Genomic DNA, 27,386 nt, shown 5'->3' on the forward strand with positions numbered 1-27,386 from the left:
TTAGGGTTCAATTAGCCCTATTGATGTTAATTAAGGTTTTTCTAAAATATAAATTGCTATATTTTCTAAAGACTCTTTTACTTTTAAGCTAATCTTATAAGGCCAAATTAAAGAGCTATATTTTAATTTTATTGTTCATCTTCTAATATCCACAAAAATGGATCCAACATATCCATTTCCTATAAATAATAAGCTGACTAATAATGATTGTGGTACCTATCTATAAATTATAATGGTGTTATTTTATTGGTAGTTTAATATATATTTTTTTTTTATATAAGCCATAAATTTAATGTTATGTTACCTTTAATAATCGTTTTAAGATTTCAGTTTGATCACTAATTAAATTTGGCAAGTCATTTATCCATTCTCTTATTTCAAACACTTGTTCTACTGTAGTCGGAACTTCAATAAGCTTCAGATACATCCTATTGTATTCTGCGCAGCATATTTCTATTTTCTCGGTTGTTAAACTCGCATGTGTTTTCATAATTAATTCTGCTAATTCAATCCGTTTACTTATCAATAAATGTTTCAAGGATTCAACGTTTATGAAAAATAACCCAATAATGATATTTTCAGGAAATGTCTTCTCTAGGTTTAACTTCATTTTTATTTGCATTGATATTTCTTCTTTTATTCTGTTTAGTGATGGATTACCTTCAAAGAATTTCCTATAAAATATAACAATACGTTATATTCGGTTGTTTAAGATAATATTAAATTTATTTATACTAACTTTACATATGACTCGACATTTATATTATATAAATGTGAGTGAATATTATATTCTTTGCAGTACGCTTTTATTGGAATAATAGCTAAGCGAATGCTATTTTCAATAGTAGCTTGTAAATCAGCAATTTGGGGTTCAATTAGCCCTATTGATGTTAAATAAGGTTTTTCTAAAATATAAATTGCTATATTTTCTAAAGACTTTTACTTTTAAGCTAATCTTATAAGGCCAAATTAAAGAGCTATATTTTAATTTTAATTGTTCATCTTCTAATATCCACAAAAATGGATCCAACATATCCATTTCCTATAAATAATAAGCTGACTAATAATGATTGTGGTACCTATCTATAAATTATAAATTATAATGGTGTTATTTTATTGGTAGTTTAATATATATTTTTTTTTTTTATAAGCCATAAATTTAATGTTATGTTACCTTTAATAATCGTTTTAAGATTTCAGTTTGATCACTAATTAAATTTGGCAAGTCATTTATCCATTCTCTTATTTCAAACACTTGTTCTACTGTAGTCGGAACTTCAATAAGCTTCAGATACATCCTATTGTATTCTGCGCAGCATATTTCTATTTTCTCGGTTGTTAAACTCGCATGTGTTTTCATAATTAATTCTGCTAATTCAATCCGTTTACTTATCAATAAATGTTTCAAGATTCAACGTTTATGAAAAATAACCCAATAATGATATTTTCAGGAAATGTCTTCTCTAGGTTTAACTTCATTTTTATTTGCATTGATATTTCTTCTTTTATTCTGTTTAGTGATGGATTACCTTCAAAGAATTTCTATAAAATATAACAATACGTTATATTCGGTTGTTTAAGATAATATTAAATTTATTTATACTAACTTTACATATGACTCGACATTATATTATATAAATGTGAGTGAATATTATATTCTTTGCAGTACGCTTTTATTGGAATAATAGCTAAGCGAATGCTATTTTCAATAGTAGCTTGTAAATCAGCAATTTGGGGTTCAATTAGCCCTATTGATGTTAAATAAGGTTTTTCTAAAATATAAATTGCTATATTTTCTAAAGACTTTTACTTTTAAGCTAATCTTATAAGGCCAAATTAAAGAGCTATATTTTAATTTTAATTGTTCATCTTCTAATATCCACAAAAATGGATCCAACATATCCATTTCCTATAAATAATAAGCTGACTAATAATGATTGTGGTACCTATCTATAAATTATAATTATAATGGTGTTATTTTATTGGTAGTTTAATATATATTTTTTTTTTTATACCATAAATTTAATGTTATGTTACCTTTAATAATCGTTTTAAGATTTCAGTTTGATCACTAATTAAATTTGGCAAGTCATTTATCCATTCTCTTATTTCAAACACTTGTTCTACTGTAGTGGGAACTTCAATAAGCTTCAGATACATCCTATTGTATTCTGCGCAGCATATTTCTATTTTCTCGGTTGTTAAACTCGCATGTGTTTTCATAATTAATTCTGCTAATTCAATCCGTTTACTTATCAATAAATGTTTCAAGGATTCAACGTTTATGAAAAATAACCCAATAATGATATTTTCAGGAAATGTCTTCTCTAGGTTTAACTTCATTTTTATTTGCATTGATATTTCTCTTTTATTCTGTTTAGTGATGGATTACCTTCAAAGAATTTCCTATAAAATATAACAATACGTTATATTCGGTTGTTTAAGATAATATTAAATTTATTTATACTAACTTTACATATGACTCGACATTTATATTATATAAATGTGAGTGAATATTATATTCTTTGCAGTACGCTTTTATTGGAATAATAGCTAAGCGAATGCTATTTTCAATAGTAGCTTGTAAATCAGCAATTTAGGGTTCAATTAGCCCTATTGATGTTAATTAAGGTTTTTCTAAAATATAAATTGCTATATTTTCTAAAGACTCTTTTACTTTTAAGCTAATCTTATAAGGCCAAATTAAAGAGCTATATTTTAATTTTAATTGTTCATCTTCTAATATCCACAAAAATGGATCCAACATATCCATTTCCTATAAATAATAAGCTGACTAATAATGATTGTGGTACCTATCTATAAATTATAATGGTGTTATTTTATTGGTAGTTTAATATATATTTTTTTTTTATATAAGCCATAAATTTAATGTTATGTTACCTTTAATAATCGTTTTAAGATTTCAGTTTGATCACTAATTAAATTTGGCAAGTCATTTATCCATTCTCTTATTTCAAACACTTGTCTACTGTAGTCGGAACTTCAATAAGCTTCAGATACATCCTATTGTATTCTGCGCAGCATATTTCTATTTTCTCGGTTGTTAAACTCGCATGTGTTTTCATAATTAATTCTGCTAATTCAATCCGTTTAGTTATCAATAAATGTTTCAAGGATTCAACGTTTATGAAAAATAACCCAATAATGATATTTTCAGGAAATGTCTTCTCTAGGTTTAACTTCATTTTTATTTGCATTGATATTTCTTCTTTTATTCTGTTTAGTGATGGATTACCTTCAAAGAATTTCCTATAAAATATAACAATACGTTATATTCGGTTGTTTAAGATAATATTAAATTTATTTATACTAACTTTACATATGACTCGACATTTATATTATATAAATGTGAGTGAATATTATATTCTTTGCAGTACGCTTTTATTGGAATAATAGCTAAGCGAATGCTATTTTCAATAGTAGCTTGTAAATCAGCAATTTGGGGTTCAATTAGCCCTATTGATGTTAAATAAGGTTTTTCTAAAATATAAATTGCTATATTTTCTAAAGACTCTTTTACTTTTAAGCTAATCTTATAAGGCCAAATTAAAGAGCTATATTTTAATTTTAATTGTTCATCTTCTAATATCCACAAAAATGGATCCAACATATCCATTTCCTATAAATAATAAGCTGACTAATAATGATTGTGGTACCTATCTATAAATTATAAATTATAATGGTGTTATTTTATTGGTAGTTTAATATATATATTTTTTTTATATAAGCCATAAATTTAATGTTATGTTACCTTTAATAATCGTTTTAAGATTTCAGTTTGATCACTAATTAAATTTGGCAAGTCATTTATCCATTCTCTTATTTCAAACACTTGTTCTACTGTAGTGGGAACTTCAATAAGCTTCAGATACATCCTATTGTATTCTGCGCAGCATATTTCTATTTTCTCGGTTGTTAAACTCGCATGTGTTTTCATAATTAATTCTGCTAATTCAATCCGTTTACTTATCAATAAATGTTTCAAGGATTCAACGTTTATGAAAAATAACCCAATAATGATATTTTCAGGAAATGTCTTCTCTTGTTTTAACTTCATTTTTATTTGCATTGATATTTCTTCTTTTATTCTGTTTAGTGATGGATTACCTTCAAAGAATTTCCTATAAAATAAACCAATACGTTATATTCGGTTGTTTAAGATAGTATTAAATTTATTTATACTAACTTTACATATGACTCGACATTTATATTATATAAATGTGAGTGAATATTATATTCTTTGCAGTACGCTTTTATTGGAATAATAGCTAAGCGAATGCTATTTTCAATAGTAGCTTGTAAATCAGCAATTTGGGGTTCAATTAGCCCTATTGATGTTAAATAAGGTTTTTCTAAAAATGTCAAGTTCGCGAGTACATATGGATGAATAGCTGGTATCTCATGGCTTTCTAGTATCATTCGTTTTAATAAGCTTACAATAACCATCTATGAAATTCATAAACACATTGTATTATGTTCTGCTATTATAACATACACACTCAAATACTCCATATTGTATTTTTTACTTATTTTATATAAGTTTATATTAATATATTCTTATAATAACAAATAGTTACCTATGTTAATACCTAATTTGAAAAATTTGAGAAAATTCAAATTGAAGAAGAATTATTATTACAAGAGAATATAGAATACTTAAGTGATATTATTTTAAAGTTAACTATTGAAAATAATTTGTCAAAAGTAAATGAGATTGCAGTAGAAGTAAATAAAAATTGGAAACTAATTAAAGACCTACAATGAACTAGTCAAACTTTAAACCAAAGATAAAAACTTTTTGGTCATACGGTTAGTACAATTAAATACAACAAATTTTGTTTTATTATAATTTATCAAAAGTTATCTATACTTATAATAATAAATAATTTACACAAAATGTCTATAATTAGGTAACACCCTTTGAAAACGTAGAGCATTTAATTGACGAATTTGAACCATATAAAATATTATGGCAAAGTGCTTCAGAGTTTTTTAAATTACAAAGTGCTTGGATGAAAAATCCATTAATAAACATAAAAAAATCTACTATAGAACCTATGTTAAACAATTTATTAAATATTGTCACAAAATGTGTTGAGCAATTCGCTGAAGTACCTGGTAATAACAATAAATTAACTTTGATGATTTTTAATTATAACCTGTTGTAAATAGTTATATATATATGTATATAATTTTTTAATGAATACAGGTACTTTAAGTGTAGCTAATGAAATAAAAACACAAATTGAAGAATATGTGCCAATAGTACATTTATTGAATTATATTCTAACTCAAGGGATGAAGCAAAGGCATTGGGATATATTTGCTGATATAACCGGTGAACAATTATTAATTATTATCATAATATTAATACTACCTATATTTTAATACTTATACCTATGTCTAATACCTATCTTATACTTGTACGTTTAAAATATTAAATCAAGTAATACAAATTGTTTCAGGAATAAGAATTATATTATCACCAACACTAACTTTTTAAAAATGTTTGGCATTGGGTATTAATGACCATGTAGAAGAGATAAAACAATTATCAGACAATGCTTCAAAAGAATATATAATTGAAATAGCTTTAAATAAAATGATGGATGAATGGACCGGTGTAAAGTTCCAATTGTTGCCTTATAATGATCAAGATATTTATATTTCAACAATAACAGATACAGAATTTCAAATGCTTGATGATCATATTTTGCTTACTCGACAGCTATCTTCGAGTTCGTTTAAAGGAATATTTGAAGAACCATTAACTAAATGGGAAGAAGATTTAAGACTTTCAAAAGATGTTATTAATGAATGGAGCGAATTTCAAAAGTAAAATACTAGATTTAAAGATTCATTTTTTTAGTACCTTGTTTAAATTTGATTTTAAAATAATGCTCATTCATCATTGTCATGTTGTCACTGCAGAAATATAGTAATAGTGTACGATCAAAACTTGGTACCTTATAACTAATAACTATTTAGAATTCTAGACATCTAGTAGTATCTACTTAAGTATACATAACTTAGTTGTTTCAGATTGCTTAAAATTGTTTATATTTTTTTACAACAAATACATTTTGATATAATTATTAGGACATGGTTGTATTTAAAACCAATATTTGACAATCCAGACATTAAAGAACAATTACATGTGGAAAATAAAAAGTTAAGTTTAGTTGAACGAATATGGAAACGAATAATGAAAATCACTTTAAATAAACCTTGGGTGAGTTTATGAATAATTAAAGTTTTTGATCCTCTCACTATGTAAGTATAACGCAGTGAGTAAGCATTCACTACCTATATTTATACAATAACAATACAAATAACAAATCCAAATTATTTTTTTATGGGCGTTTTAGAGGTATTTAAACCAGTGTTGGGCAGTATCTTCTATACAAATATTTTAGATACACATCTACCTCAAATATAACTAAGTCTTTCAATATAATATTGTATGAAATATGAAGTATCTAATATCTTGTATCGCAATACTGATTTTTGAGTATAATAAACGTAACTACCTATATAGTGATATGTATATAAGACTCGGATTTTAAAGTATATTATGCTTCTTTTTTATGCATATGAGATAGAAATTTAATTTTTGTTCATAAATTCGTTCCATGTCATTCTGATTCCAAATAAACCAATTTATTTTTATGCTTTTTTCAGTTATTCCAGCTGTAGATTTATTGTATAATGTTTATTAAGCTATTATAGTAATAAAAAAAAGAGAGTGGTCAAGTGAGTAATGTTCTGCTGTAAAGTAGGTTACTATAATGGATGTATTAAATTTGAATCCAATGTTCATTGTATATTTGTACACGAAAAACGATTCTGAAAGGAGATAATTTGTCAGCCTAGGATATAATTTCCAGTGGTTGGCGAAAAAGGTGGTTTATGTTTTAATGGCCTGAATACACCAAAACTTAAGTTTTTTGTAATCATTGCAGTAAGCCAAACTTATGGGAAATCTTGTATTAAATGTTCAACTATTAACTACTTATACAAATACAAACATTTTTTTATGAATAATTGCAAATATTCATGATTTTGACGAATTTTGTCATTATTTGAACTTCAAATGCTAGGTAATAAAAAAAAATTGAAATTATATATTCTTATAATTTTTGAATCACTATAAAACTATCTCATGAGTCATGACAAACTTAATATTAAATTTTCTAGTATTTTGACTCAGCCAAAAAAATATGTTTATAAAAAAAAAAAACTAAACAAAAACGAATATTTCAAATGCCTATAAATAACATAAAAATAACGTTAATAAATAAATAGGTATATAATCCTAAAATAATATTTTTTTTGACGAAAACTATAGATTAACATATTATGTTTCAGGTCATATAAATAGGAAAATAAATTACTTATAGTCTATAAATATACATATATATCAATTATAAAATTTCCTTAAAATATCATTGTTTTTCAAATTCAATGGACAATTATTTATCATACCAATTTAACACACCTATTACACTGATTTACTCATACATTCGAATCTTATTCTAAAACAGATAAACTTCCCCGGTCTTTTAAATTTAAATAATTCAAATTTATTAATACAAAATATTGTATAATAATAATAATAATAATAATAATAATAATAATATTAATAACTAGGTTATGAAGACTTGTCCAGATAAGCAATTATTGGACCAATTAATCAATGGAAACATTCAACTTATGAAAATTCAAAAAGCACTTGAATAATATTTATTCTAATAAATTCTTTTTATTTAATTCTTCACTCATTTTTATAAATAATTGTTTATCCATTAAGGTAGATTGTGCTGTTAAATATTATAAAATAATAAATACATAACTATATTTTTATTAAATCTATTTTATTTATTACGGACCTATAAGACCAATTACAAGAAAAAAATGTAGCATTACATTTTCAAAACGTATAACTTAGTGACAACAAATTGAATAAAATTAGAAGATTAGAATATATCAATGAATAATAAAAAATATTAACAATTTTTTTAAGAAAAATAATAAAAAAATTAAATTAAAAATATATGTGTATAAAAGAAATTAAATAACAACAATAAGATTTATCACAAAAATCAAAATCAGTATTGACGTTTGTATTAATATGTAACATTGTAACTGAATAATGAATTATACAAAATAAACATTAATATTTAGTAGGTTAGGTATATAAAATCCAAATACCACTGTCTCACTGATCGCTGTATCTCAAAAACTACTCAACGTACGGACTTGAAATTTTGAATAGAGGTTCTTCTCATATTTTCACTGTGCAATAAGATTTTTCAAAATCCGTATTTTAAAGGGTTGCTCAAACGGGGATTTTGAGATTTACGATGGAAATTTTGTTTATAAATGGTTGCTATAACAACCTGATTTATGTGTTAACACATTTATCACTTTATTATTACAGCTAATTATTATGTATAAAAACAAGATAACATGAAGTTGTAAAATACCTTACGCATTTACGCATACATGAGGACAATGTGTTTTACTTATTATTTTCAAATATTAATTATTAATGCGTCTTCGTACATACGCACCCCAGTTTATGTACGGTTATTTCTAATTCTTATCTAAAATTGTTTACATTCTTACAAATTAATAAAAACTAATTAATATGGTTGTCGAATGTGAGCTGGTGGCAGCCGGACAATTATTTTTGGTATTTATTGAGGTGTACCTCAATGATGAACTGTATGAAAAATTTGGATTAGAAAGGAACCAAGATTGCAAGTTAAAGCTCTGCACAAAAATGTAATAGACGCTATAGTTATCACTGGGAGCGCTAGAGGAGATAATAGTTTTAATCCCGAGAATAACGTTGATTCCAACTGATTATCCCTTTGAATTAAAAAGAATACAATTCCCACTCAAAGTTTGCTTTGCTATGAGTTTATTAATAAGTCTCAAGGACAATCATTGAGCATAACAGGGATTGACTTGAGAAAAGAATGTTTTTCACATGGACAGTTCTAACAGTTCAGTTTCACATGTTCTAGAGTTAGCTCTGCCAGTAGTTTGGTTATTTTAACCCCAAAAGGCAGTACCAAAAATACTGTTTATAAAGAGTTATTGAGATGAATAAAATATGTCAATATAAATATGTTTTGTTTTGGTTCTTATAACACCATAATGTAAAGTAATTTTTTGCCGACAAATCACAATATTACAATACATGGGCAACCTAGGATCAACATAATATCTAAAAACAGACTATAATAAATATAAAAACTGATAAAATAAAAGTTATAGTAGGTAACACAAAAAAATGTACAAGGGCGAAACCGGGTTATTCAGCTAGTATAATAATATAATTTGAATAATTTTGTTATTAAAATATACATCTTATATAGCATAATCCTTACTATGCTTTCTTATGAACTGATCAAAATCGAAATTTGGTATTTTCGGAGTATTATGGTGATTTTTAGATGTACCTACATTTTAATAATTTGAGCCTAAAAGATAGGCATGATTCTTGATAAATATTGTTCGATCATCTATACAAATATAATTGGGATAATTAAAGTTAAAATAGTAATAATATGACATATTATTTCAAATATTTAGGTGAGTAAAAAAAAACTAAAGGTAGGTATAAGCAGAATAAAAAGCTTAACATATTATGTTTTATACGATTTTAATAGTATAGATTCATGAAAGAATAATTTAAAATTGTGTGATTTTTTTTATTTTTATTTAAATAAATTATATAAATTTTTATACTTTCTGGCCTTTTAAGATATTTTGAAATAGGTACTTTTATATTTTAATTTTTTTTTCTTCCTTTGGGTATAGTTAGTCATATTTTATGAGTATTTCAATATAATACAAAAAAATTGGATTAATTTTCATCTTTATTGACTATCACTATAATACTTATTCACGTATTCAAATTGTTTTTTTATCAAAAATTAATTTTTATAGACATTGTGCAGTTTATTTTTGAATGAAATTACAATAAATTTAAACGATAAATAACGATGTTTTTTATTTCATTGTATTACTTTTATGTAGGTATATTATGAATTTTAATATACGCAATGAAATATTCAAGATATGTTGATTAATTTTAAATTATTAGTAATATTACTTATTTTTATTATAATGAACCTATATTCACACTGTTAAACTAAAATGTGGTAAGACTTTAGTCTAAGGCTGTGTTATAAAATAAATTATACTCGCTATAAAAAGAGTAAAGGCTAATAGTAAATAGGCCGATTACGCTGATGCAACGCCGTACAATTACAGCTATAATACTACAATATGAATCGCGGAAAAAATGGCCACGGAAAAAAAACCCCAAAAAAAATATCCAAACTAAAAAACACACCCCGAAAAAAATCCCAAGAAAATAAAAGTGCTATCATTGTAATCTTATATTATGAAATATTTTATAAACTGTGGTTGATTGTTGATTATACAATGGATTTACAATCATATAACATATTTTTAATAATAAATAATAATATTTTTTAAATAATTTTATCATATAAATATATCAGCAATATAAATTAAATTAAATTAAATATCAAAATGCTTATCAAAGGTTGGGCAATAAAATTGAAATTTATTGACAGGGTATAATATTATTGTGTAAAATATAGATTGTATTGTTAATTATCACACATAGAAATCTTGTGTTGAATTAACAACAAAACGTGTCAATATTAAACACATTTGAGTGTAGAAATCTAGCTGAAGTAAGCTTGGTGTTGAAATACTATTAGGTATAAAAAAGTTAAACGTATTTAAACAAAATCAACATTTATTAAGGGTTAATTAATAATCATTGATTACATAATTTGTCTCATTTGAGACAATAATAAAATGGTGTCAAAACGATAACAATCAATAGTTGATACTTGATACAACATGATTTTAATACATAACTTATTGTTGAATTATAAGGTTAATTCAGCTACACACTGATGTTGCCTTAACAACCCAAATCACATAATTTACTTGCAATAATAATAACTTGTAGGCTATATCTATACATAAAAAAATTAAAATTAACTTGACTGTACAATAATGATAATTAACTATAAAAAGCTAGGTTAAAACAATAAAAAAATTAACTGAATAAGTTATATTATATTAATAAGTTTGATTAAAACAAAAATAACTAACTAGTTAAGTTAAAAAGTTAAAAAAAATTAACTTTTTAATAAGTTAATGCCCGCCATTGCTAAAAAGTATGTATGTATGTAGATATCATGTATGTATAATTTAATAAAGTATTATATTTTACTACTGTGTATATTGTTTAAAATATGTATCTATAAATAAATGTAAATATATTATGTATAATTTTTTTCCGCCTCCCGTACATCTTAGAGTCTAAGACTTAGACCTTAGTCCGTGATTTTACTGCTCTAAAATGTGATGAATGATGATATAACAGAATGTAACGAAAAAAAAAACAACATTGAAAACAATGAAAACCAATATTTGTCATGGAATATACCGATGTCACAGAAAAAATCTAATTTTATTCTGTACCTTTATGGCCATGTAATACAATTTAATATAATAGACTTAAGATGATAAATTTAAGTATACGTATTACGTACCTATATCTTAAATCATGTTCATCGCTTTACTCAAAAGCTATTTCTAATATTATGTAAATTAAAAATATTTTGAGAGAATTTTATTTTTGTGAACTGGTCATACTTAATATTGATTATGTTATCAACAATCACTTAAACTGTAATTTGTATTTGTATAATATTTTATATTATATTAAGATATGTTTATTATTTACATAATGCATGTACTTTTAAGCATTTTCTGAATTGTAGTCAACTACTATTAATTATTTTATTGTCTCTGTGAATACAATCCGTTAATTATTATCTATTGTAAAATATTTTATCCTTTTTAAAACGTTTTTATAAATGGCTATGCAATTTAGGAAGCCCAAACGAAACCTTCGTGTCAGGGACTCTGATGGTTTTCCTGACAATGAAAATGAAGAAAAAACGGATGTGGATACAGTACTGAAACTACCAAAACCACAAAAAGAAAAGACAACAAAGAAAGTTAACACCTTGAGCTTTGGTGATGAGTTAAATGAATGTGAGTACCTATTTTTGATTCATTATTAAATATTATTATTGATCATGGTGTAATAATTGTATTTCTTAAGGTGATGATGGCGAAGAATTCAAAGTTAAAAAATCATCATACAGTAAAAAAATAAAAAAGCAAATGAATAGAGAAAAAATGGGTCGAGATAAGGTAGAAAATGGCAAAAAATCAAAAACTATTGCTGATACAGTGAAACCTATTGTTGATGAAAAACAAACAAATTTCAATGTAATTCATTGTTAAATTATGCTAGCTTCTTATTTTTTTTTTTTTTTTATTAATTGTATTGTTTAATATATTTAGACTGAACCTGTTGAAAAGGAAATAATGCTTACAGGCCGAGCTGCTGAAATGGCCGGCTATGTATCATCAGATGAAGAACCTGATTCATACAATTCATCTCATCGATTTTCTAATCCTGACCAAGTTAAAATACTATTAAAAAGTAAGTAACTAAATTTAAAAATGTTTAACCATGGATTATTATAATTTTTAAGCACTTATATTAAAAAATGTAATATCAAATAAATTAAATTAAGAAGATTAAAGATAAACTTTAGTCACTCGTTTCATAGCGTATTTATTGTTAAAAATATGAAAGCAATATAAATATTAATTTAAAAAAAAAAAAAACTTCTTTGTGGATTTGAGCTAATAGTTTAAAAATGCATTCATTGAAATTTTTTCAATATTTTTTTACAGGTTGTCTTTAATTTTTCCTTATGATTAGAAAAAATCTACTATGAAAATTATAAATTACTTCTTCGTAATATTGTTTAGACAAATTAACAAGTAGATTGTGTTGGAATCATTAATGAGGAATAATCAGACCAAATATGTTTAGAAGAAAGCAGACATTTAGTTTAAAATTATATTGTAATGTAATAACTTTACTTCCAGAGGGACAAATTCCTGATGCAGCACTAATTCATGCTGCTCGAAAACGAAGACAACAAGCACGTGATTTGGGAGAAGATTTTATACCAATATCATCACAATCTCATAGGTACTTTCATAAAATACTAATAATTTGAATAAAAATCATATAAATTAAAATATAAACATTTAGTGAATCAAAAGTTGATAATGAACAAATGTCTGGTCGACGTTTAACACGAGAAGAAGATGAATTAGAAGATAGTGATGATGATGGTATTATTGTTATGTCTGGAATTGTTAGTCAAGCCGAGGATCGGAAAAAAAGTTTACATAGTACAATGACTGGTAATTAAAATATCTTATTTTATTAATATTACACCAGTACAATATTAAGATGGTGTAAAATGATAAATTGATTTTAGACCACACTAATAATACTGAGTTTGAAGATCCTGATGAACTTGATGAAGATAATGATTGGGAAACTCAACAAATAAGAAAAGCAGTAACAGGCTCACAATTAGCTGCTGCACAACAAGAATCTGCTGGTATGGCTGCTTTGTACAATAATATGGTTATACAGGAGCAAGCTATGATGCCAATATTAATGAACCAAAAACCTCGATTCTCCGATTCATACGCTCCACAAGGATTGATGTCTACAATGAGCCCAGATGATATAATTAATAAAACAAAAGAAATGTAATTTATCTTTTATAATGGTTTATAGTTTTCACATCTTATCTGTATTTTTATTTTAGATTAAATGAACTGAAAGAAAATCGGAATCCAGATCAGAAATATTTTGAAGATATGATAAACGAAATACCAGAGATTAAGAATAAAGTTGAATTATTAAAAATTAATGTTCCCGAGTTGGATGATTGTTTTCAGTTTTATCAAGATTTGCGTGGGTACGTCACTGATCTGGTAGAATGTCTTGATGAAAAGGTAGGCGTGTTTTCTAATTTTAGTGATGTTATTCAATAGACAGACTACTGTAAAAGAAATAATTGGATCATATTTGCTTTAACAAACAATTTTAATGTTAACATTTTAAAATACAATATTTATAACTTAATTTTAGTGAATGCTTTGTATTATGTAGATGTTAATTTACAATACATATTATTTAATATTTTCTAATAACGACAAAATACTATAAATAGTTTAATAATTTTACATCTCTGTATTTTGTGAAGAAAAGTATGATAATAAGAACTTTTAAGACACAAATAACACAATTAATAATGTTATTGGATACATTTTAAGCATGTATAAAATACCAAAACAATTATTGATTTTAATAATATTTTACTGTCTGAATAAGGTGTTATAAGAATGCTTATAAAAATTTAATCAATAATATTATTTCTTAATTTCTTAATTACTTTTCATTATTTGTATTATGTATTCTTGCGAACTAATCTAAATTTTTTTAATAGATTCCTTTACTTGTGGGATTAGAGCAACGGATATCTAAGTTGTATGAAAAAAGACGTTTAGATTTGGTAGCTAGGCGTAGACAAGATGTCCGAGATCAAGCAGAAGAATCTTCAACTAATAGTAATTACTTATAAATATTATTTATTTAAGTATGTAAATTTAAACTTTCTAATAGAATTAGGAACCTCAACAACACATACAAGATCTGAAGAACAGCAAAGAAGAGCTGCAGAGCGTGAAGGTCGTCGTATCAGACGTATGAGAACAAGAGAAATAAAAGCAATAAGTAAACACGCAGATGGAATGTCTAGTGATGAAGAAGTTCCTGAAACAGATGCATCAGCATTTAGAAATCAATTAGGTACACATAATTTTATAAATTACACTTGATTCCTTAATTATAACAAATATTAATTACATTTTAAGATATTTGAATTTAATATGTGAATTTTGTTTTTATGTTTAGAGCTTATTAAAAGTGACTCAAACATGTTATTAGATGATGTTCTTGAGGAATTCTCATCAGTTGATTTAGTATTAAAACATATGCTAGAATGGAAAAACAAGTATTTGGAAAGCTATATTGAAGCATATGTTAATGTGTGTTTACCCAAGTTAGTGGGACCTTTTGTTCGTATAGAAATGCTTACATGGAATCCATTAGAGGTAAAATACATCAACTTTAAGTTTTAATTTTTAAACCAATTGCAATTATGTAGCAAAATATTTATTTAATTCAAATACTTGCATTATTTTCCCATAAACAAATGTGACCCTAATGTTGTTTATATAACAAGATAATCATGTATTAAGGAAGCACAAAACAAAACAAATAAATGCTTTTTTTAAAAAGATTATTCAATTCAAACATATAACAATAATATACAAATGGTACAAGTTGTACGTTTCTCCTCACATTATTCAATGAATTATATGAATTATGAGGAATTAAAAAGAGATGTGTGATGTCATTGGGCTCATTGTAATTGTCTATCTTATACGTGTAAAAGTTCCTTGCTCACATGATTTACCAACCTAAAAATTTTATTTTTGCAATTTATTTTACGTATAAAATATGATTTATGTGTTTAAGACGATAAAAGTATTAAAATTTCAATATATATTTAATATTATAAATACTGTAAATCTTAAAAGAGATATTTTACAGTTCGTCATAAATTGCCTGACCATACCTTTATTTTTTAATTTTGAGATTAAATGAAAATTGATAATTTCTTTAAATAAATTGAATAAATATTTATAAAATTGTGAAGTTTTATTCAATATTAAATTTACTGAATTATCTTTATAATTAATTTATAATATTTATTGATTTTATAAAGATTGTATACATTTTGTTTAGAAATTAATCCATTTTATTTTAATAACTGTATATAAATTGTATGTATAATTTTATAGGATGATCTCAAGTTTGAAGATATGTTTTGGTATAAAAGTATGCAAAAGTATACAATGAAAGGAATTAATAGTATTGATCAGTTGACAAAAGATGTTGATTTAGAACTAATCCCTAAAATAATAGAAAAAGTTGTGCTCATTAAAATTGATCGTATGTATATACTTACAAACCAAAAATGTTAACATTTAAAATAAAAATTTTTGTTTTTAATTTATAGAAATGGTTACAAGTCAGTGGGATCCACTGTCATCAAAGCAAACAAAACATATTTGTAATCTTGTCAAGTATATACTAGATGTGTACCCAACTATTGATCCAGATAGTAAATTATTGATGATGTTATTGAATAATTTAGTGGACAGAATACGAGATGCTGTCGATTATGATGTGTTTATTCCAATATCTTCTAGACAGTGAGTTAAAATAAATTATAAACATTTATAAAATAAATGTAATAAAAATATTTTTACTTTCAGAGTTATGAATACTGGTCGTATGAATGTATTTTTTCAAAGGCAGTTTAACATGGCTGTAAAATTATTGGGAAATATTTTAAGTTGGCATCGTATCATTGAAGATGTTGTGTTAATAGATTTAGCCATAAACCAAATACTAAACAGATATTTGCTAACATCTATTCGAACATTACAGCCACTAGAAGCTATTTTGAAAATTACAATGGTATATTTTTATTGACTATATTAACACTGCGTTAAAATCATTAAAAAAACTGTATGTTGATAGATTGCTCGTATGTTACCTAATTCATGGTTGTCATATGGAAACACTACCCCTAAAGAATTAACACCCTTTTTAAATCAGTCAAAATTAGTTTCAATGGAAATAGACAAGTCACATCCTCAGGCAAAGTAAGTTGAAATATTTGTAATTTACAAATTTGATGTTTAAATTTATTCTTATTTTTAAAATTTAACAATTTTTTCTTTTCAATTAGACTTGCCCTGGACAAACTTAACGAAGTCCTCAGACTATGACATTTCATTCTTATTTATACCATCAATATATCATTCTTAATGTACTAGTGAAATTGAATTTCATTATAAATACTTGTATGTACTTAGACACGTATAAATTGTTACACCTTGTAACATGTTTATTTATACTGTTAATAAAAAACATTTTTCTTTCATTGAAAACAGTTATTTTTCATGACCAACTTATTTATAATTAAAAATGTATTTTTACCTATTTGTTGTATATTTATATTAATTTTAAAGCAAAAAAAAATAACGCTTTTAACAGAGTTTAAGCTTATAAGTTAAAAGTAATTATGCAAATTCTCAAAAGATAGAGAGACATTTTATTTTACATTTCACACTTACATTACTGTAATTTTAATTTTTTCCAACCATACACTGTAATCTATTTATGATTAATAATTTAACAATCTACACAATATATTATAGTCCATTTTTTAACTTGACTTTTATTTCAACTCAATAGCAGATTTTTTTTGGAATTGTTTTATTTATAATTTGATATATTTTATGAAGTACATCGGCTCAGAGTTCTAATACGACTACTGGCCCATCAGGGACTTTGTGGGTATCCCAGAAGGCCAATCCGTAGCCGCTTTATTATCTATTTACACCTATTGAATTACAAAATACTGAATATTGAATAATATTATGTAAGCAGTAACAATTAATAATTTAAATACATACTCGTACCTTATGATTTGCTCAATCACACACATAAAAAAATTGGGGGGAAATTTGTAGTCAAATGCATTTAAAGAAATGAAAAAGAATTAATCAACATAGTAATAATATTAAAATTCTTAACAAATATAATATAAATATTATGTTATTGAAATATTCATCCTTAATACTGATTATGTATGATATGTTATATATCTGCTGATACAATTATGATGAATGAATTATTATCTATTGATTATGTCCAGATATTCTTATAAATACTAAATCATTAAAACTCCGGACAGCAGGTACTGAGGACTGAGGTATATTATAATATTATGTAAAATCCCGGTTGTATTTAATATTTTAATGTATTTAAAATTCAACCTAGTACCTAAGTCCTAGATAACATTTAAAATAGTTTCCTTGATTAAAGGTAGGTATGGTCACTCAGCCCATAGATCTCAATCTGCATCATGCAATTTATTACGCGCAGTAAAAAAATGTGTTTCTTGCGGTGTTGTATTTTTGTTACTTACCACAGGCACTGCAGACGCTATATTAAGTATTTATCAGACACCAGCCAATTGAATTGGTTATTGATATTTATTTTTAGATTTATTTATATAAATTATTATTATTATTATTATTATTACGATAATGAGTATTTTCCCCCTGGAATATTGTTTTACGAGTTGAACGTACCATAATCTTTTGACAAAGAGGACTGACTGGCGACTGCACAGTGCACAGTAGCGACAGTAGTGTTAGTTGTATCAAACGAACAAGGTAAGTTTTTAATTTTTCTAAAATTTAAGTAAAACTTTTAAGACTAAACTACAAGTGTATAAAATGTATAACCCATGTCCCATAGTCTATATAGTGTACCATCTTGATCACTAGTATCATTTTCATTATAAAAAATAAAATTTTTAACTGATGACTATATACAATAAGCATGACAATTTTCAATTTTTTAATTTTTCTCGATAAATATCGATAAAGAATTACTGGATTATAATTTAAAACAAGATCCTTCATAAGATACTCTTGTATCTATATACAAATATTAAAAATACATAGGCACAATTTTTATATGCATTTGAAATTGGAATTATGACGAATTTTGTCAACATTAAAAACTATTTTGTAAATAAAAATCCATAAAAACTTTTTTTTTATACACATAAGTTTATTAAAATATGTAAAACAAGATTCTTCATAAATAAACTTTTTACTGAAACTGTAAAATCAAAAAAATATATAAATAATTCTTTTTTAGACATTTTAAATTAAACAAAATTACTCATTTAAACGCCAAAATAATAACAATGTTCATTATTTTGTTATACACTTACCTATACCTACCTATAATACAAGTATGAAACTTTTTTTGAGAAAATTTAAAATGTTTACATGTATTATCAAAAATTGCACTATATGCAATGATATTTTTGATTATTTTTAAAATATTATTTATTTATACTATGAATCTTTTTTTACTGTCTTATGGTATTTATTACTACTGAAAATTTTTATGTATTACGTTTTATTGAGTTATTTAAGGGAACGCCATACCCACATATATGTGACACACTTAGACTTACAAGTACCTACTTAACATAGGTACCAAATTTACGCTTAGCAGATCTCCGTTAGTTTAAAAATTAGAATGAATCGACCTATTATGAAACTACAGTGACAACTAACGATATTAGTTAATGAGCAATAGTTTTAAAATCAATTTATAGTGGTTACCTATTTATGTAGGTTATAATAACCGTCAAGTGGTTGCATTGAACTTAGATAAGTCGTAGGGATGATAAGATGGTAGTGGTCAATGGTAGTAGTTAATACTTTAATAGGTACCTAAATTAAAGTATATATTATTAATAAATAATTTTTAATAGGTAATATTGTTCAATTCTCGTGAATTGTTGATTTCACATCCATATCATTGTATATATTTACATAACGTTGGCATTAATAGAAGTTTTATATTTTATTAATAGAGACAGTAAGCACGCACACAATTAATACCCATTAACACAATATAACAACAAATTACAATTATGACGACCGTACAAAAGAGGAAATGTTTAACAATGATTGACAAATTGGGCGTTATCGAATGTTTGCAAGCGGGACAAAGTAAAGTAAGAGTTTCACGACATTACAACCTGCCACATTCAATAGTGTCCAATATTTTTAAAAATCGTGTGCTAATAACACGGACTTTCGACCGGCAATGTTTAATTTCCCGAAAAATCGAAAACGCGCTGTTGGCGTGGTTGGAAAGTAATCGAGAAACGCATGTCTCAATTACTGTACCGTTTCTAAGGGCCAAAGCTAACGAGCTTGCAAAGTCATTTGGTAAGCACAATATTAATATAATATGTACCTACCTACTGCAGTGTACGAGTACATTGTACATAGGTAATATCCTTTCGACCCGTACCTACCGGCGCGGTGTCTGAATCCGATTAAAATAATATATTATAATTTTGCCTCTATCGGTTTTTTTGAATTTTCCTTCTTGCGCTTTTCAAGATATACCAAATTTTAAGTGTACGACTTCGTGGATACTACTTTTCAAGCACCGCCATCGCAACAAGTTTGTGTCGTCAGCGACCGTCAATGCCCTGGTAGTACCACAGAATGCAACTGCCAACGATTGGCTAATAACCAAATTGTCTTCTTCATGGCGTAAATTATACACTGCAGACAAAAATATCTATAATGCCTCTGAAACTGAAATGTTTTATAAAATGATGTCCGTCAAATCTTTCAGCTTTCAAGGAAATGAAAGCACAGGTAACATTAAATATTACGATTATATTTTATAGTACCTATTATAGATAAATGATACGAACCTACTTTACGTACCTATACTGTCTTTACCCTAATGGCAAGTGATGGGGCATCCATAGGCGTCCCCAAGGGGGGGGGCAAGACGGGGAACTTACTCTACCTGGAATAATGTTATTTCCACAGCAATTGGTAAAATTCCCAATGAGAAATAAGTTTCTAAATTCTAAAAATAGGTCTACCTATATAATCAGATAAAAAAATGTTGACCTCCCCTAGAAAAATATCTGGAGACGCCCATCATGGGGCATTATTCCTGGCCGGTGGTCTCCCGACTAACGGAGACAAATTTAGTAGACCGAAAAATACAATTAACATCTTTATACCCACATTTAACATATTAGTGTAACCTATCTCAACTAAATATTCGACTGATAGGCTTAAGTAGGTAATAAGTTATAATTTTAAAATAATATTTAACTCAACATTTGAATGCTATTAATGCGACGATTACTTTTTTGGCGATAAGTACAGTGACTGACCACTGACACAGAATAATTGATTTAATTGATTATAATATATGATTAAATATTTTATTTTTATTATTTTATATTATTTTTGATTCTACTTCTTTTTATCGTGTCCGGTGCTGAACTTAATAAATATTAATTACATTAAAAAATAATAAAAAATATACGCTAGAGATAGTCTTAAAAAGTAAAATATAAATTTACTAAATATTTTGCTTCAACCAGTGGGGTGGCTATTGAAATAGCATTTTCATTTGCAAGCGCCAAGTCGTCAAATTGTGCATCCTGGCAAGGCAATGGTGCATTTTATTAGGTATCCCTCGGATTGTCTCTACCTCCATTCACATGTGTCAGGTCCTATGATTGATTTATATTTACTTTTATCATTGACTACAGAATAGATAGATTATAATTTATTCTATAATCAATGTTAGATATTATGTTTCCGTAGTAAAATTATATCGTTGATACGTTTTTGAATTAAGTGGAAGGTCTAAAAATATCGTTTCGAAACCTAAATGTTTGTTATAATTTGAAGATATGATAAAAGTTTGCAAATCAGAAATCTCGAAAGAAACTTTTAAAATCAATTAAGTTAAATTTAGTATGTATTTGTATTTTGTACACAACTATTTCTGAAAACAAAATAAATTAACAAATCACTTATAATTTATATTGTTTTTTTAAATACTATCTTAATTAATAAGGTAATTATAGATAGGTAGGTACAATTTTTATGGACTAGATAATAATTTTTTGTGATTTTATAATAAATAATACCTATTAATAATAATCAAGGACGTACACAGCGGGGTGTTTTGGGTGTTCAAACACCCCTCGAAGTATTTGGTTTTTGTAATAAAAATTTAATACTAACAAATTAAAATAATTAATATAATTTGAATAAAATAAAAATACTTAAACACGATTTATAAATAAAATAAAATAATATTTATTGTATATTAACGTGATGGGTACGAAAGAATTTAAAAAAAAAATGTTCTACTTTTCAATAACTTATTTTTAAAAACACCCCCCAAAACTTGTTTCTGCGTACGTCCCTGATAATAATGTAGCAGACAAATATTCATAACTTTTTTAATTTGTAATTTCCAGTTGGTTTATTATTTTCTTCATAAATATTTACGTTTTCTTAATGTAGGTATTTTAATGTTCTCATTTTTTTTTTTTTTTTGCTTTTAAAAGGACTATGTGCTCAAGGGTCCCTGATAGCAATGCTAGCCAAAAACGGCTCTGGTTACTACCTAATCGATACGGCGATACCATTGAACTATATGATAACATCATACAGTTCAATGGACGATACTCGATAATACACTATAGCTTAAGATTAAAAATAATTGAGTCTAATAATATTACTTATATAGTGATCCACAGGCTACCGTGCTAAATCTAAACTATCTCTACCTATATTGTTAGATATTAGATAGCTATACATAAATAGATATTGTATATGATATTTTTTTATCTCTTGTTTTTACCATCAGATTCTCGATCATATTATATAACGTATTATAATCTCGATTGACCCAAATGACAATAATAATTAAAACATTTTTATTTACATATCACTTATACCGGCTGAGCGCCGAGGACTCATACCGTTAGGTATTAATTTATATAAATGATGTGGTTAAAAAGTATATAATATATTAGTGTTAATGACTTAACGTATGAAATTCCGTAATTCCAGTTAATGATGCATTGAATAGATCCAAAAATGCATGTAATTATTCCTCTAGTTATTAGAATAATATACGTAGTCATACTATAACTATATATATATATATATATATATATATTATAAACTAACAATTACGATTTAATTAGTTAATGTAAATATAATTATAATCCATTTATAAAAACTAAATATATATTTTTAAAAAGTTTATTTTGGTTTGTACAACGTTCATTTTAAATTTATTAGAATTATTAAATTCCTAATTTAAATGTTAAACAAATTACAAATTTAAAATAATATGTCAATATTATGTAAATTTAAACACGCCCTACATTATTATTATATAATTTTATTTTTTTGTACAGACAATTTTGGTTGGACTTTAGTTAACGACAATAACATGAAACTAGTACCAGTAATATCACAGAATGCAGCTGCCAACGATTGGCTAAAAACCGAATGGCCTTTATTGCGTAAAGGATACACAGACAAAGAGATCTATAATGCCTCTGAAACTGGAGTGTTTTATAAACTGATGCCCGACAAATCTTTCAGATTTCAAGGAAATGAATGCAAAGGTAACATTATATTAAATACTACGATTATATTATTGTATAGTACATATTAGATATATATATATTATAAACTAACAATAACGATTTAATTAGTTAATGTAAATTAAATAATAATCCATTTTTAAAAAGTTTATTTTGATTTGTATAACGTTAATTTATTAGCATTATTAAATTCCTAATCAAAACGTTAAACAAATTACAAATTTAAAATAAAATGTCAATATTAAAATATTTAAACACGCCCTACATTATTATAATATAAATTTAATTTTTTTGTACACAAAATTCTGGGTGGAATTTTTGCAAAATTTTTGATGAAAACATTTTTTTTTTTTTAAATATACTCCGTTTTGTGGTGCAGTTTGACAGTTTTGTTGACATACACATATTGACATATGCATTTGAAAAACCCTTGACCATTACCTTGCGATTGGGATTCGGATACCTTTCGAAGACAATTATCTTCATCTGGGACGTGTGATTTAATATTATCTTATTTTATCATTTTTATTAATAGAACGACAACGGCAACAAATATAATTATATGTTACTTAATTAGTTAGGTATACTTCAGTCCCGGTTATATACAAATTTATACGATGACTATAAATTTAAATATTAACAAAAACCTAACTGGTAGGTATTCTTTAATATATTAACATATTTAAGTAGGTACCTACTTAATACATATTATTTTTTATTGGTAATTATTTATTACTCAGAAGTTTTAACACTAAAAAAGTACATTTTTAGCTTTTAAATATGCACTTAAAAAAACTAAAAATGGTATTAAAAATCGATAAATATGCAAAATAAAATCGTAAAACAAATTTTTAAATTAATTTAATTTTACAAATTTTAATTTTTTTTTTATATAAGTAGTAAGATTATGGTAGTAAGTAGAATTATAAGTTCTTGGTCCGAATTCGGGACGTAAATACAACGAATACATTAATTATTAATAAATAAAGTACAATGCGTCTGATATATATTTTTTAAATAACCAGTGAATGGAATAAATCGTCAGATCACCCAGATCGGATCGGTGATAATTACCGATAACGTACCTACTATTTGAAAATCAAAATACATAATATTTTAGACTTAGGTTCACATTATTTTATACTGAAATGGAGCTGTATTGTTTATTTCCTTTATCATATTAAAATATGCCTATAACTAGCACTTAAAACTCTAAATTAACAAAACAAAATTAAAAACGATTTAAACTTTATTTTAGGAGCTGATTTTATTGGTAATTTGTTATTTAACAATTTTGCTTTCTCTGCCTTATTGTTTGTTTGATTGTATAATACTATGTTTAGTAAAGTAAATTATGTAATTGTCAAGCTGAAAAGTTTTGTACTGAAAGGTAACACAAGAAACTGTAAATACCATGGTATACATAATTGCATAAATGTACAATATCAGAAAAGTGTGAAACAAATTTGTATCTTACAAGTACTTACTTTCAATGTTCTATGATTTAGGTAGGTACCAAAAAAATATATATAGATTTGTTAGAACTTTCGAGTCTCGCTAATTAGATATAAATAACCATTTTGTTTTTTTGCCAATTGCTGATAAAGCGATGAATGAGAAGTAACGAGAAAAATTAAATTATTTGCAATTTTAATTTTTAAATGTTTATCTAAACCTTTGGTACCTACCTATGTTTTTGTACGTTGATAAACATGAATGCATAAGTAAATTCAAAACGTGCTATTTTTTTAATTTCTAACTGTCTTGAAGGTTTTATTTTAAATCTTTCTTTTCTGTATCATCCTCCAGTCCCATCGTCGTTTATTTTAAATTATAATCTACGTAACTATTTTGATAATATTCGTTCGACAATTTCTCATGAAATATGAAACATATTAACTTGAACTAGGTACTTGGAATAACCGAATAAATAATATATGACCAAATAGTAAATGGTTACCAATTATTTAAATCGACAAACCTTCATTGCGGACTTAAAAGTAATAACCAACAAACTAATAATTTGGTTTTCGCGATGTTCAAAATTCCTACATCATATATAAGATATCATATATATATAATATTATTATATACCTATTATTATTTTTTTTCATACAACCGTAGTTATATAATATCTTCTATCCTTAATAGTAAAGTTACTATTATAATAATAATATATATATATAATATATATTATAATTATATAAATAAATTAAATATTCATTAAATTGTTTAATCTATTTTGTATTTCTAAATGTCTTGAGGCCGTTAGATATATCAATAAATGGTAAATATCAACTCCGCTTGATTATTTACCATTGACATGAGTTATAAATAAAATCCACTAATGTAAATTATAAATAAATGGATGCAATAATAATCTTTGAATTGGTTAGATATTAGGTATTCCTTAAATTAATTGATGATCTAATAATTCAACTTTTCTGTGATAGATGGAGAACTCCCGGAGGAACGTTTGACAATTTTAATTACAGTAAATATGACGGGAACCGACAAGAAGAAACTTCTTGTAATCGGGAAACATAATGGTCCTCGAAGTTTTAAGGGTATAACAGATTTACCTGTTCAGTATGAGCATAATCAGAAATCTTGGATGACAAGTTCAATTTTTAGAACGTTTATGCACCGATGGGATAAGGAATTATTTCAAACATCAAAAAAAGCATTGGTTTTAATTGACGATTGTCCAGTTCATTTAGGTTTAAGCAATCTTTTATCAATCAAGGTGGTTTATTTACCCTTCAAGTCATTAATTCCAATGAACCAAGGAATAATTAAGTCTTTTAAATTTCACTTTAAAAAAAATCTTATACTTCACCATGTTAAACAAATTGAAAATATACAAATTACAAAAGTCGATATGTTTCAAGCAATTTGCATGTTGGAGTTAGCATGGAATCAAGTTTCATTTGGAGTTATTACAAATTGTTTCAAATGTTTTGATTCTTTAAGCATAAAACAAGTAAAAGAATCAAATAAAAAAGAAAATTTAGTTTCTTGGGCAGAAAAATTACTCGTTTTTGATGTTGAAACACTTCAAAAATTCGAAAATGTGGATTCTGAACTTGTTACTTCTAATCAACTATTGAGTCAACTTACAAATCAATATAATAATGTAGAAGGAACAGACGATGATGAGGAAATAGATATGATAAAAGATAAAATTACATTGCATCAAGCATGTGATGTATTAGAAAAATTAAAACAGTTTTTAGCAACCAACGAATATTTTTTAAAAAGTTACAATCATACCAAACAACTTCAAATAATATTAGATAATAGTCTGTACAAATTAAAAAATTCGCAAACTAAAATTACCAGTCTATAAAATTTTTGTTATATTTTTTTATTTTTAATCATAAGATTACCAAAATGATGCATACTATATTTGTATAATTTTTTCAAAAGCTTAACAACCTATGTACATAAACTACAGATTTGTATCTAAAATATTGAATTTAAGTATTGATAACTATTATTGATAGTTGATACTCTCTTTAATATTTTGGGTTTCAACCAGCTACAGTAAGATATTAGGTGTTTTGAAACAATGCTAGGTATTATTTTATACCTATTAAAATTAGTGTACCAACCCAATAGTTTTAGTGATTTTTATTTTATAATTTTAAAAATATATTTATAAGTAATATATATATTTTTTATATTTATTAGAAGTGTTAATATATTGTTTATTATAGTTTTGTATTGTATTTGTTTGGTCCTTTGACATTGGGTATTGACAATTCCCATTCAGGAACTTTTATAGAAAGGTAAAAATATTATTTTATATTATAACTTAATTTACGTGGATAAGAAAGGTATACATTTCATTTTAGTATTATTTTTTTTTTAATAAAATAAAATATCAAAAATTTTTTGAGAAGAAATAATTATTTTATGGATGAATATTGAATGACGTAAATATTTTAAATTTAAATTCATATTTAAAATTAATTTGGATTTCCGGTAGAATTTTTATTCACGCATAGATTGAAGTGATTGAACTAATAAAAAACTTTATATTAAACTATTAAAGTATTCTTTTTTTTAAATTATTCAACTTATTTATTTTAGTTTTTTTTTTTTGTTAGCAGCCCAAAGGCTGATTGGCAGAAATTTTCCACTCTTGACGCTTCTCAGCTTTCCTTTTTAATTCGCAATAAGATTTGAAGTCCATATCTCTAACTATTTGACTAATGTAGTCCAGTG

The 27,386-nt window shown here is 25.5% G+C and overlaps 4 protein-coding genes and 1 pseudogene across 9 annotated transcripts; 3 read left to right on the top strand and 2 right to left on the bottom strand.

Annotated features, from left to right (window-relative positions):
• Positions 1 to 7,865, top strand: part of LOC126551285 (dynein axonemal heavy chain 1-like) — a 19,166-nt pseudogene extending 11,301 nt beyond the window's left edge.
• Positions 133 to 4,559, bottom strand: LOC126554317 (dynein axonemal heavy chain 1-like). 5 transcript variants are annotated; one of them, XM_050209400.1, is made up of 5 exons: positions 4,208 to 4,559; positions 3,773 to 4,142; positions 3,336 to 3,640; positions 305 to 674; positions 133 to 220 (listed from the first exon to the last, which is right to left on the bottom strand). In XM_050209400.1, exons 1-5 carry the CDS (start codon positions 4,465 to 4,467, stop codon positions 143 to 145), a joined length of 1,383 nt encoding a protein of 460 aa, XP_050065357.1. In that variant the 5' UTR covers positions 4,468 to 4,559; the 3' UTR covers positions 133 to 142. The 5 variants fall into 5 exon arrangements, 1 of the variants encoding a protein (XP_050065357.1); XR_007606644.1 differs by lacking the exons at positions 133 to 220; positions 3,336 to 3,640; positions 3,773 to 4,142; positions 4,208 to 4,559 and adding exons at positions 740 to 1,083; positions 2,902 to 2,986 and having other exon boundaries at positions 535 to 674; XR_007606646.1 differs by lacking the exons at positions 133 to 220; positions 3,336 to 3,640; positions 3,773 to 4,142; positions 4,208 to 4,559 and adding exons at positions 740 to 1,042; positions 2,902 to 2,984 and having other exon boundaries at positions 535 to 674.
• Positions 1,632 to 2,359, bottom strand: LOC126554333 (dynein axonemal heavy chain 1-like). 2 transcript variants are annotated; one of them, XR_007606655.1, is made up of 2 exons: positions 2,038 to 2,186; positions 1,632 to 1,950 (listed from the first exon to the last, which is right to left on the bottom strand). XR_007606655.1 is itself a non-coding variant. In XM_050209418.1 (2 exons), the coding sequence occupies exons 1-2, from the start codon at positions 2,353 to 2,355 to the stop codon at positions 1,739 to 1,741; spliced, it is 489 nt and encodes a 162-aa protein (XP_050065375.1). In that variant the 5' UTR covers positions 2,356 to 2,359; the 3' UTR covers positions 1,632 to 1,738. The 2 variants fall into 2 exon arrangements, 1 of the variants encoding a protein (XP_050065375.1); XM_050209418.1 differs by having other exon boundaries at positions 1,632 to 1,909; positions 2,038 to 2,359.
• Positions 7,866 to 11,799: 3,934 nt separating the features above from the next.
• Positions 11,800 to 17,055, top strand: LOC114123517 (PAX3- and PAX7-binding protein 1). The gene is made up of 15 exons (XM_027986528.2): positions 11,800 to 12,141; positions 12,212 to 12,381; positions 12,457 to 12,598; positions 13,054 to 13,159; positions 13,223 to 13,377; positions 13,455 to 13,734; positions 13,794 to 13,983; positions 14,478 to 14,598; positions 14,654 to 14,839; positions 14,945 to 15,144; positions 15,898 to 16,048; positions 16,116 to 16,311; positions 16,375 to 16,579; positions 16,643 to 16,767; positions 16,854 to 17,055. The coding sequence occupies exons 1-15, from the start codon at positions 11,961 to 11,963 to the stop codon at positions 16,891 to 16,893; spliced, it is 2,448 nt and encodes an 815-aa protein (XP_027842329.1). The 5' UTR covers positions 11,800 to 11,960; the 3' UTR covers positions 16,894 to 17,055.
• Positions 17,056 to 17,165: 110 nt separating this feature from the next.
• On the top strand, positions 17,166 to 26,845 carry LOC114123513 (tigger transposable element-derived protein 4-like). The gene is made up of 5 exons (XM_027986523.2): positions 17,166 to 18,348; positions 19,572 to 19,932; positions 20,110 to 20,373; positions 22,965 to 23,177; positions 25,610 to 26,845. The coding sequence occupies exons 2-5, from the start codon at positions 19,632 to 19,634 to the stop codon at positions 26,503 to 26,505; spliced, it is 1,674 nt and encodes a 557-aa protein (XP_027842324.1). The 5' UTR covers positions 17,166 to 18,348; positions 19,572 to 19,631; the 3' UTR covers positions 26,506 to 26,845.
• Positions 26,846 to 27,386: the final 541 nt, after the last annotated feature.

Source organism: Aphis gossypii, chromosome 1, assembly GCF_020184175.1.
Source record: "Aphis gossypii isolate Hap1 chromosome 1, ASM2018417v2, whole genome shotgun sequence".
NCBI lineage: Eukaryota > Metazoa > Arthropoda > Insecta > Hemiptera > Aphididae > Aphis > Aphis gossypii.

Coding starts and splice junctions, on each gene's coding strand:
- LOC126554317 (XM_050209400.1), bottom strand. CDS start 4,467: ATGGTTATTGTAAGCTTATTAAAACGAATGATACTAGAAAGCCATGAG. Junction 3,641..3,772: donor TCTTAAAACGATTATTAAAG/GTAACATAACAT, acceptor TATTATTTATAG/GAAATGGATATGTTGGATCC. Junction 675..3,335: donor AATGTCGAGTCATATGTAAA/GTTAGTATAAAT, acceptor TATATTTTATAG/GAAATTCTTTGAAGGTAATC.
- LOC114123517 (XM_027986528.2), top strand. CDS start 11,961: ATGGCTATGCAATTTAGGAAGCCCAAACGAAACCTTCGTGTCAGGGAC. Junction 13,160..13,222: donor ATATCATCACAATCTCATAG/GTACTTTCATAA, acceptor ATAAACATTTAG/TGAATCAAAAGTTGATAATG. Junction 16,049..16,115: donor TGTGCTCATTAAAATTGATC/GTATGTATATAC, acceptor TTTAATTTATAG/AAATGGTTACAAGTCAGTGG.
- LOC114123513 (XM_027986523.2), top strand. CDS start 19,632: ATGACGACCGTACAAAAGAGGAAATGTTTAACAATGATTGACAAATTG. Junction 19,933..20,109: donor CGAGCTTGCAAAGTCATTTG/GTAAGCACAATA, acceptor GCGCTTTTCAAG/ATATACCAAATTTTAAGTGT. Junction 23,178..25,609: donor TCAAGGAAATGAATGCAAAG/GTAACATTATAT, acceptor TTTCTGTGATAG/ATGGAGAACTCCCGGAGGAA.
- LOC126554333 (XM_050209418.1), bottom strand. CDS start 2,355: ATGCAAATAAAAATGAAGTTAAACCTAGAGAAGACATTTCCTGAAAAT. Junction 1,910..2,037: donor TCTTAAAACGATTATTAAAG/GTAACATAACAT, acceptor TATTATTTATAG/GAAATGGATATGTTGGATCC.